Source organism: Pseudorca crassidens, chromosome 21 (assembly GCF_039906515.1).
Source record: "Pseudorca crassidens isolate mPseCra1 chromosome 21, mPseCra1.hap1, whole genome shotgun sequence".
NCBI classification, from domain to species: Eukaryota; Metazoa; Chordata; class Mammalia; order Artiodactyla; family Delphinidae; genus Pseudorca; species Pseudorca crassidens.
In genome coordinates, this window is record NC_090316.1 from 12,330,433 (window position 1) to 12,342,334 (window position 11,902).

The following is an 11,902-nucleotide window of genomic DNA, read 5'->3' on the forward strand; positions in this document are numbered from 1 at the left end:
ATTACTCAATGTTTCTAAATAACATGCTCTTATACACTAATTTTTTGATATTCAGTGTTTCTCTGATGATAGATACGAGCAATGTAGTATACTATGATTTGTTTCCCTTTGTACAGCTTTTGGTTTCCTTCTAGTTAATACTTGTCTTATTTCTTACTTGTTTATTTTAAAATTTTAATCACTAATTCAATCCTTGTTGATTGTTTAAATCTCCTTTGAAGACATTCAGCTATACCAGGCATCCAGTTCATTTCATCTTGCTGAGTAAATCTCTCCTGGAGCCTTCTGACATACATCAATACGTCTGGCTGCCCTCTACACTGTGTAGAACATCAGCCTGAGATCTCCCTTCCCCAGCATTTTGGGAATCTCCTTGTCTTTTTCTGTTGTGTTGACACTTCTGTTTCCTGTATGTTTTCTTCCTTTTTTCTTAGCTTTCCCTCTTTTGTGGGTTGATTGTATCCTCATATAGCTTCCTGGTGTATGGGGGTTGCCTGAAATGTCTTCATTTTATTTTAATATTTAAGCTATAGTTTAGCTGAATGTAAACTATTACAGTGGTCATCAGTTTTTCTCAGAATTTTGAAGGCATTTTGTTATTGGCTTAAACAAAACTTTAAATTTTGAAATGATTTTAGATTGACAGAAGAGTTACAAAGATAGTACAAAGTTCTTGAATTCTCTTCACCTGGCTTCCTCTAATGTTAACATTTTACATAACCATGGCACATTTGTCAGCACTGAGAAACTAATATTGACTGTTAGTACTACTAGGAACTGAACTACAGACTTCAGTCCTATTTCACCAGCTTCTCCACTCATATCCTTTGTCTGTTCCAGGATCAGATCCAGGATACCAGACTGTAATCACTCCTCATGTCGCCTTAGACTCTTTAAGTCTGTGACAGTTGTGCAGTCTTTCCTTATTTTTAATAACTTTGACATATTTGAAGAGGACTGGTCAATACTTTGTAGAATGTCCCTCCGTAGGGTTTCTCTGATGTTTTCTCATGTTAAGACTTGGGTTTTGGATTTGGGAGAATAATACCACAGGGGTGAAAAAGGTCTTCTCATCGTATCATTTCAGAGGATAAATGATATCAACATGACATGTTACTGGTGATGCTAACTTTGATCACTTGGTTAAGGTGGTGTCTGCTAGATTTTTCCTCTGTGAAGTTGCTAATTTTCTCTTTCCACGAAGCGAGTCACTAAGTCCAGCCCACCCTCAAAGGGAGGAGAATTAAGCTTCACCTCCTTGAGGGAGGAATATAAAATAATTTGTGGACATATGTTAAAACCACCACAATAAAAAAAAAAAAAACCACCACAATAATTAATAAATATCTGGGGGGGAGGTATTTTGAGGCTATGCAAATACCCTTCTTCTCCTTAAAGTTGAACTAACTAATGTTAATATTCATCAATGAATTTCACCACTGCTTTTTAACTTCCAGTGTTCCTGTCCAGAAATCCAAAACCATCCTAACTTCTGACCCTCAGAATTGGCCTTTTCCTCTTAGGAATGTTGTAGAATCTCTTCCTTTTTCCCTGTGTTCTAAAATTCCATAAATGGGACTTCCCTGGTGGCCCAGCGGCCAAGACTCCTTGTTCTCAATGCAGGGGGCCTGGGTTTGATCCCTAGTCAGGGAACTAGATCCCACATGCCGCAACTAAGAACCGGCGCAGCCAAATAAATAAATAAATATTAAAAATAAATAAATAAAATTCCATAAGAATGTACTTTGGCACGAGACTGTTTATGTTGAATGGATTGAAGGACTGAATGAGACAAGCTATGTAACACACCTAGCAAAGTATCTAGTGCACAGAATACTCTCAATGTTAGATTCTTTCTCCTTCAACTGTTCAGCGTGTAACTTTGTGGACTCTATGGAGTGAAGGTACTTGCTTCAGGGAACATGAGACTTGTGTTAACTTATCTTATGTTTTTAATTCTCCCCCCCCCCCCCGCCCCTTCTCTCAATGCAGGGCTTACCACTCAAACGATGGAAGGCAGACATTACCCACCTGAGCTGTCCAGAGCCTACAGCGTTTGCTTTCTCACCCCTCGCCCCACGTCGGAGCTCTTTGCGAGAGATGTGGATACCAAGCTTCCAACAATCCAAGAAAGAAGCCCAAGCACTAAGGTGGCTGGTTGATAGGAATCAAAACTTTTCAACTCAAGAGTTTTGGGCCCTAGTATTCAAGGACTAATATCAAAAAGTGTCAGAGTTCTATTTTCTAGGTTGCCTTGATATCTGAATATAATAGCTGCTCTGTGGACAACCCACTAGGATGAGAATTAATGGGTGCAGTACTCATAGTGAGCTCTATTGAATAATAGATATGAGTTACCCCTAGGGGTCACTTCTCTGTTTTTTATAGTAAAAAAGAAATATTTCGTATGAACACTGGTCACCTTCAGTGTACATGTCTGGACCCGCATCCCTGCCGCCTTGTGTGGAAATTCACCTCCTGTAGAATGAGTGTTTTCCTTGCTGCAGGGAAAGAGTCCTTGCAAGGAGGGCAGAGGGTGTAGCTGTGGATTCTCACACTCACCTCACTGGCTGTGTTTATTGGTATTTGGCAAGCCCAGTGTTCCGACGCTGAGCAGGAACATGAAATGCGTTAGAACTTGGCAATGAGGGATGCCATCTGTTGGTTTCCAGGGATGTGAGTGAGTAGTGAAGGCTGCGTGGGGTTGATCCGCTGTCTCCCCAAATCTAAAGAACATAGCACATCTCTGCCTCTTCCATACTTTCAGCCACCTCTCCCGCCTTTCTTAGCACCACCTTGCCCTGCGTCCTCCCCCGTTCCTCCCTGGAGCGAACGTCTTGGGAAGACTTGCCTCTTCCTTGTGTGTTTTGAGTGGTGAGTAGTTCCCTTTGTTCCCTTATCCCACTGAGCAGAATAGTACAGAGAGTCCTGTGGTTCAGGCTGGACAGCCTGTGCGTTTTGATCGCTGTGAGCATGAAGGTGAGTGCCCTGGGGAACTCCAGTGGTGTGGAAGCGGATTTGTCTTGTCTTAGGGTGACGCGCAGCCTGCAGTGGAGGGCAGCCCTGCCAGTTTGGGAGCATTCCCTGTCATTTCTGATCCCGTCACAGAGCAGATTCAGCTGTCTTACCTGGAGCTTCTACTGGAGCTTCTCGGAAGACAAGGAGAAAACACTGTCTCTCGTTCTCTTTCCTTGTGAGCGTGGGGTGGCTTCTAGATCACACTAAAGCCTGCTGCCACCCAATGTGTGACGGCTTTGATATTCTTTATTGTGGAAAGACGTAAGCTCTAGAGGACAGGACGAGTCCTGGGTGCTCATGTCCCTGATGTGGCATCAGGGGAAAATGAGGAAAGCATACTCTCGGCACCAGCGGCTTTTGTATCGCAGGCCAGTGCCTTTCTGTTCCTGCCAAGGGTGATCTCTTCCTTACGTAGCTGTCTTTCTGACTGTGCCAGAGAAATAAGGACTGAAACCAGTACGTTCTTTTAGCAGCAAGAGGGGTCACATTGTTTCTCCCCTCTGACTGGGTTCTTCTCCATCCTAGCTCTGCCATTAACTAACTATGATTTTGAACAAATATCTTAACCTCCCTGGGCCTTAGTTTTTGTACCTAAAAAGAAGTGATTGGGCTGGTCTTGGAAGTTCTTTTCTGTGTAACATTCTTTAATTATCAAAATTTAAGAAGTTTCATTTTGTATGTGTTTTTACTAGGACAGTAACAAACTAGGTTAGAGCCACTGTGTGTTTTTCAAGGGAAGCACACTCTTCTTTAAAGGAGGAAGCATACTTATTGGGTAGTGTTGGGGATGGAAAGGAATTTATTTATCTCTCTGCTCTTTTATCTGATAATATCAAAATGGAAAGGATTGGAAAGGCCAGAATTAAGTTGTATTTTAAATGGGTTTATTTGTTTGTTTCTTTTTGTTTTGCGATACGCTGGCCTCTCACTGTTGTGGCCTCTCCCGTTGCAGAGCACAGGCTCTGGACACGCAGGCTCAGTGGCCATGGCTCACAGGCCTAGCCGCTCCGCGGCATGTGGGATCTTCCCAGACCGGGACACAAACCCGTGTCCCCTGCATCGGCAGGCGGACTCTCAACCACTGCGCCACCAGGGAAACCCATTTGTTTGTTTCTTTTCTTCTCTTTCTTTTTTCCCCCACTCTTAAAAAAAGCCCAGGATATGATTTGTGCCTCTGATGAGACATTATCGAGTAGATTCAGTTCTCCTTCACAATGCCTTAAGCAGATACCCCCCAGTGCTTATGTGCTGCATGTAGGTCTTTTTTTTTTTAAACTTATTTAATTAATTAATTTATTTTTGGCTGCGTTGGGTCTTCATTGCTGCGTGTGGGCTTTCTCTAGTTGTGGCGAGCAGGGGCTACTCTTCATTGTGGTGTGTGGGCTTCTCATTGCGGTGGCTTCCCTTGTTGTGGAGCACGGGCTTCAGTAGTTGTGGCATGAAGGCTCGGTAGTTGTGGCGCATGGGCTCAGTTGCTCTGCAGCATGTGGGATCTTCCTGGACCAGGGCTCGAACCCATGTCCCCTGCATTGGAAGGCGGATTCTTAACCACTGCGCCACCAGGGAATTCCCTGCATGTAGGTCTTAAACCCCAACATTTCATGTGTTTTTTTGGTTCTGCTTGGTTCTTCTTCACGAGTCCATCGATCAAATTCCCCCTAAACCTGTATGCAGTATGTAGCCCTGAGCAAATTTAGTGAAATAAAATCATTGCTCATTTAATGTGGTATAAAAATTTTGTGGAGGAAGAGGATAAAGGAGAGGGAATTTCATGGGATTAAAAATGAGGTGTAAGGCCTTCCCTGGTGGCACAGTGATTAAGAATCCGCTTGCCAATGCAGGGGACACGGGTTCGAGCCCTGGTCCGGGAAGGTCCCACATGCTGCGGAGCAACTAAGCCCTTGGGCCACAACTACTGAGCCTGTGCTCTAGAGCCCACGAACCACAACTACTGTGCCTGCATGCCACAACTACTGAAGCCCATGTGCCTAGAGCCCGTGCTCCGCAACAAGAGAAGCCACCGCAATGAGAAGCCCGCTCACTGCAATGAAGAGTAGCCCCTGCTCGCCGCAACTAGAGGAAGCCCGTGCACAGCAACAAAGACCCAAGGCAGCCAAAAATAAATAAAATAAAATAAAGAAATTGTAAAAAATTAAAAAATAAAAATGAGGTGTATTTCAAGAAAATAAACCAAGGATTCTTTGGAACTCTTTGAGTACCCATAGATTTGAGACTTTATTATTATTTTTTGCTTAACATATGTGTCTTTTGCAGTAGGGTTTTCATTAATAAGATAATGCCCTCTCGTCTGTGATAATTGCTGTCATGGAGTGATTCTTATCTGCAAAACGGGAGCTCTGCTTTTGGAGTTCCATGGAAGGCCCTCCGTGTATTTTAGCTGTGTTGACCCCATCATAAGACACCTTTCTCTTTACCTCAGTGACTCCATTTCTGAAATATGACTCAGCAAGTGTCCTACCTCACAGGCTGTTGTGTGGAACGGCTCATGGCTGTGAAGGACTTCCTGCAGTGCAGCTTTCTGTTTAGTGCTTCAGTACGCTTTACTTGGATTTTCTCAAAGACTGATGTTCAAAGCAGTATGACGAGGTGGGCAGAAACCTTTTCAGAAATATTGAAGAAAATGATTACTAATGTTAGTTAATAGTCTTTACTTCTTCACCTGAAAATGGAGGCAACTTTGACCTTTGGTCACGTAGCAAATATAATGTTTCAGAATCTGAATGCTGACTGGCTTCTTTGTTGCTCTTAAGGACTGGATTCTAGCAACTAAAATATCGGTTGAGGTCATTATCATTATTAGTAACAGATTGAATGCATACAGTGTTCTATGCACTTCTCAGAAATAAAGACAAAGGCAAAAATGAGCATGGTTCTTTCAGGGTCAAACATTGTGTATTACACGTAGGAGAATGGCTCAGTATCAATAGAACACCTTAAGGATCTAAGCACAGTCCAGACCTGAACTTGAAATTTGAAATACCCATTGTAATATTGTGCATTAAAAATTATTAGTAGCACATAATTCCTGCTAAAGACAACAGTTCCTTAGGGGAATCCAGTGTAAAGTTAATTTTCAATGAATAATGTTGATTATCTAAAGTCAGGAGGGTATAACTCTGCATAAATGACATATGTCTTTCTTAGAATCTTCAAAGTAAACAGTATAGAAGCCCACAGGCCACAAATAAAGGTAGTCAGTTTATATTTCAAGTACCTTTGCAATCTTGAATATTTTACAAAGAATTTCTTCGCCCTTCTTTCGGAAATTTCTTTCCTTTGTTTCCATTTTTGTTGTTGTTGTCGTTAGGTAATATCTTAGATAATAATATCTTTACCGCGTAATTCTAATGTCAACATATATCTTTATTTCCTTTTGATTACAGAAATGAAAATGCTTTAGGAACTCAGAGGGAATATAGAATTATGAGTTGTGACTGGAATGAGAAAGACCTGATTTTAGTCCCTACTCTTTGATGTACCATCTTTATTACCTTGGTCAAGTTATTCGACCTTTTAAAGCTGTATCTTGTTCATGTGTCATGTTTGCTCCCTGTGAGGTGGTTGTGATGATTAAGTAAGCTTGTGTTCATACTTCTCTCAGTAAATGCGAGCTGTAGTTGTTCCAGCTATCTGTGGCCATCACCCTTCTGTTTGTGAAGACCCGGGTTGAGATTGGTTCAGGAAAAGGGAATGACTGATGATTGGACCAGGGATGGTACCCTTTTGTTCTTCGTTTAGTTGTTTCAAACATATTTATTGTTATGAGATGGGCATTGTGGTAGGCACTGTAGCAGATACAAGCAGGACAATGGAGAAAGGTGAGAGGGGCATTGTGATACGCGGATGGTATTAAAACCAGGGACAGAGGAAAGCTTGAATTGTGCTATAACTGTCTCTCCCTTCCATGGGATTTCTGATGGAGTTTTACACAAAGTTTCCAAGAGCATAATGAAACTCAGCGACCTCTTTATAGTAGCTGTGCAAACCCAAATAAACCCAGTGCAATGAACTCCAGTAAAAGCTGGATTTGAACATATAATCTAGATTTGAAGCCTAAGGAGCATCTTCTATGGCCTTTCTGTTTCTCAGTTCTCAGTCTTAGGACCAGCCTGTTCAATGTGCCAAGAGAAAGGAGAGAAAGTCTGTAGGTCCTCACCCTGCTTACTCATTAACCAAGGATCAAAACAGGAATAAAATAGGGGAAAACCTCCTAGGAGACAAGCCCTCTTTGCTCTCCACTCGCTATGGATGCAAGAATATGGGGTGCGTTGCATGAGAGCTCCCTTTTAAGTCATAGTAACCTCTCTGACTAGTAAATGTGACCTCATCAATATCCCGGGCCCAACCCATTAAATTAGTGACCCCGTTGGTGCTGGTGGAAGGGGGATTATTAAGGACTTGGGCAGGATGCAAGGTGTGAGAAGGGGCAGGAGTGACCCTCCATGACTTTTGTCCTCTCAACTCATTGGGCTTAACAGCCAAGCCTGGGGTCAGTCAGAGGTGGACTGTATCCCCAGGAGGGTATGACCTATCATGATCAACAGAGACCTCCTCTCACCTTCCTGGGCTTCTTCCCTGATAACTACCCTTGCTCTGTGGTATCCCCCTGGAGCCAGTGACATGAGCCGTTCAGCTCTTTGTCTCTTGAAGCTTCTGAAGTGAATCAGGACTGAACGTTGATCAGTGTCTCCAGGAGAATTGTGGACATTAAGTCAAAAATTTGTTCCCTATTTTATTTCCCATTGCAAACCATGACTTACTTCATCATCCAGCTTTGCTCACCAGAGGAGGTTATACAACCAGCCCCAATAGGCCATTAGGAATACTTGGAATTTTACTATCACAAACTCCTTAATTAAAAAAAAAAACTGATTGAGTAGGTAATTAAAGATTTTAGAGACTATCAGTGTAGGTAGCTGGTGCCGTTAATGGTTTTAAGGCAAGGGCAGTATCCCAGGAGCCTTTGGAATGAGCCTCACATAGGTTGCTTCTTATGTATACAGAGTAAACGTGACTGCAGACTCATCTGATGAGTCACACTCACAGAAAAATAAAGCCAGTTTACTTAATGATGTCCTTGATGAAGTAATAAAAATGACTCATTTTATAAAACGTTGACCTTTGAGTACATGTCTTTTTAATATTCTATGTGACAAAATGGGGCGTATATATAAAGCATGTCTGCTGCACACCAAAGCACAATGGGAATCTCAAAGAAAAGCACTGTGTGATTGTTTGAGTTGTGAGCTAAACTTTTCCCTGGAAAACCATTTTTGCTCAAGAGTGTCTGGCAAACTGTGGGTTGTTCAGTGATGGGTTTTTGTCAGTCAGCTTCATGGAAATGTAGTGAGCCTGTCACTTTAAGAGAACCAATAGACTTTGTTGGCAATGATAAAATTTCAGCTTTCAAATGGAAATTAAAATTTTGGAAAACTAATTTCCACCACTTCGAACTTGACAACTTCCTGATTCTTGAGACTTTCCTGATGAGACTAACAAATGTTACTTTTGACATTGAATGGAAACAGAGGTGATGACGTGTAAAGGAATTTTTATTTTTATTTTTTTTAGGTAAGAAGTGGATTCATTTAGAGAGAAACACACTCCACAGATAGAGTGTGGGCCATCTCAGAAGGTGAGAAAGGCCAGGAGTTTTTAGTTTATTAGTTTGTTTTTATAATTTGAAGGAAGGAAGAAATAGTGTTATATACTAAAGAGAGAGAGCATTTGTTTTAAATTAGTTTTTTTGGTTGAAGTGTTCCATAAGGGAAAATGGAGTTTCTAGTGGATATTTTTAAAATTATTGATCACTTGAAAATTGCGGTAAGGTAAAAGGTAATCAGAACTTTCCATGAAGGAAAAGAAGCCTTTGGTTTTTTTCACTAGGGAAACAAGGAAAAAATGTATTCAAGAACAAGAAAATTATTTTTAAAATATTATCAAGGAAATTATCATTATTTGGGTCACTCAGAATGTCAGGCTGCCTGGAATTTATTAATTTACTCAATAATTTTTTATTGAGCACTTAATATGTGCCAGGAATTATTCTGGGCCAAGAGGCTATAGTAGTGAGTGAAACTGACAAAACCCCTGCCACCATAGAGCTTCCGTGTTAATTCTGGTAGGGGAATGAATATGGAAACGCCTTAGCAAAATACAAACCACTTCCAGGAAGGTTTTGTTTCTTTATTCTGTAAGAGCCCCTTGAGATGGAATTTACTTCCTGAATTTCTACTACTCTATTTGAAGCATGAGATATGATATAAGTGGATTATATTGATAGAGTGTATTAAATGTGCTATATTGACAAGATGGTTAAAAGTACTGAAAGTTCAGATTCAGAGTGAGTTGGCAAGTCTGAAAGCAAATCCTTTCTCTGTTCTTTTCATTTTTTACTCCATTGTTTTATTCCTGTTCCCCAGAAGAGGAGACATTTCTCCTGTCAACGTCATGTGATTTCTGGCAAGAATAAGAACTGACTTGGGAATGGCAATAACAACGGTGTGCTCACCGGGCAAGCCATCCTGCTGTGTGGCTAAACTCCATCTGTTCACCTTCAGTACAGGGGCTGGGGCAAGTCAATATTCACTTAGTTGCAGCACCTGAAGAAGTTTTATCTTACAAGCCGCATTCAGTCATCGTGTATATAGCTCACACACCATCAATAAGAAGACTCATTTCACCAGTGAAATAATATTATCTGCTAGTCTGAGAGAATGCAGGTCACTTAGATGAACATCTTTAGGTAGTAAAGTATAATCCCAGATGTCTTCTACTTCCTGTTTTCATGGTCTAAAATCCCAACTTCAGTGTATGTCTTTAGCCTGGAGGTGATGAAGCAGAAATAAGAAAATGAAACACATCTGCTCTGACGCCCCCTCCATAATTTGTTTATTTTTGCAGTAACTCTAGGGATGCCGTTGAAAATGAATTTTTATAATCTTTTTTTTAAATTGAAGTACAGTTGGTTTGCAATGTTGTGTTAATTTCTGCTGTACAGCAAAGTGATTCAGTTATACATATATATATTCTTTTTCATATTCTTTTCCATTATGGTTTATCACAGGATATTGAATATAGTTCCCTGTGCTATACAGTAGGACCTTTTTGTTTATCCATTCTATATATAATAGTTTGCATCTGCTTATCCCAAACTCCCAATCCATCTCTCCCCCACTCCCTCCTCCTTGTCAACCACAAGTCTGTTCTGTACGTCTGTGAGTCTGTTTCTGTTTTGTAGATAGGTTCATTTGTGTCATATTTGAGATTCCACATATAAGTGGTATCATATGGTATTTGTCTTTCTCTGTCTGATTTACTTCACTTAGTATGATAATCTCTAGGTCCATCCCTGTTGCTGCAAATGGCATTATTTCATTCTTTTTTATGACTGAGTAGTATTCCGTTGTATATATGTACCACATCTTCTTTATCCATTCACCGTCGATTGACGTTTAGGTTGCTTCCATGTCTTGCTATCGTGAGTAGTGCTGCTGTGAACATTGGGGTGCACATATCTTTTCGAATTATGGTTTTCTCTAGATATATGCCCAGGAGTGGGAGTGCTGGATCATATGGTAGCTCTGTTTTTAGTTTTTTGAGGAACCTTCATACTGTTTTCCATAGTGGCTGCACCAACAGTGTAGGAGGCTTCCCTTGAGAAAAAATCCTTTTTGAGATAGGGAATGTGGAAGCTCATATTAAAAGAACTGTATTTTACTTCACCTAAGATGGGGAAGCAGGACACAGTAATTATATACATAGCTTATGCAATACCATATCACTCATAAATGACAGGTCCAAATTTCAAACCCAAGATTGTTTTGTTTGTTCACGTTCTTTCCGCCACACTCTGTTTTCTCCCGTGGGGAGAGAAAGAGGTGGCTGCAGTTCTTTACAGCACCTCTGAAAAAAACATGTCCCTATCCCCACTGATACGGAAAAATCTAGTACTACCCTTACAGCCTTTAAAATAGGTATGAAATTCTTTACTAGTGGAGGGGAGTTTGTGTCGTGCTTATAAGTCAGTCTGTTTCTTCTTCAGAAGCTTTCTCGTGATATTGGAATTATAAGTAATTTGGTTTGTATATATGGGGAAGTGAAACACTTGGGAAAGCCCATACATTGGCCTTAGACACTCCCATCTTTGGGAAGGTCTCAGTTTTGCTAGTATTGCGCCTGTTTGTTTGCAGAAGCTCATGCAATTCTGTAGGCACAAGTCCTTCTTCCCCATTGTGAGAGCTGGCAGAGCAAATCTCACAAAGGACTTGTGAAGTAATGATGATGTATTTGTGTGAACAACAAGAGCTCAGAAAAAAATAATGTTTGGATCTTGGAAGTGACACTCTAGTAAACCATGAGCACGGTTATGGAGCACCAGCTTTAAGGGTGAAAGAAAAGAGTGTGTGATGTCATTTCCTATGGCCTACTTATTATGCCCATTTCCACCCTCCCCACACAGGTCCCAGATCTAAGAAACAAAGATACCATTCATCAAGGCTGTGTTCTTTCGAATTTGATGCTTATCCAAAATTTCCTTCAGTTTTGCAATTATAGGGGATAATGTGGTTCCCCCAAATTCCTATTCTGCCCCCCTCTTTTGGAAAAGCAATACCTCCAAATGAACTTCATAATAAGAGGCTTTTGCGTTTTCAAAAACTGAGGGGCAGTGCCAGTGACCAGGAGCAGAGGGTATGGGCAATGAAGGAGCGGTGTGGGACATGCACTTCCAGAGGAGATGGAAAAAGAGCCTCAAGCTGGTGAGGCCAAATTGTACACTGAAGCTGAGACACACGGTCCTAGTTCCAGAGAAGAGTCTTCCTACAGGTTTCTTTACAGAGGCCAACATCTCCGTTTTGATTTC

The 11,902-nt window shown here is 41.1% G+C and overlaps 1 protein-coding gene across 14 annotated transcripts in view; it reads left to right on the forward strand.

Moving 5' to 3' along the window:
- FUT10 (fucosyltransferase 10) overlaps positions 1–11,902 on the forward strand; it is a 238,557-nt gene that overhangs the window by 83,563 nt on the left and 143,092 nt on the right. For 7 of the 14 annotated variants that reach the window (XR_010939501.1, XR_010939502.1, XR_010939504.1 and 4 more), the window contains exon 4: positions 1,993–2,150. Coding sequence is in view for 8 of the 14 variants with exons in the window: in XM_067721549.1 (XP_067577650.1) it covers positions 1,993–2,150 (158 nt within the window). In the remaining 6 variants the exon portion in view is untranslated. Of the gene's footprint in view, positions 1–1,992; positions 8,156–11,500; positions 11,899–11,902 lie in introns of those variants that run through there. The other 7 variants (XM_067721552.1, XM_067721556.1, XM_067721551.1 and 4 more) reach the window with 2 other exon arrangements.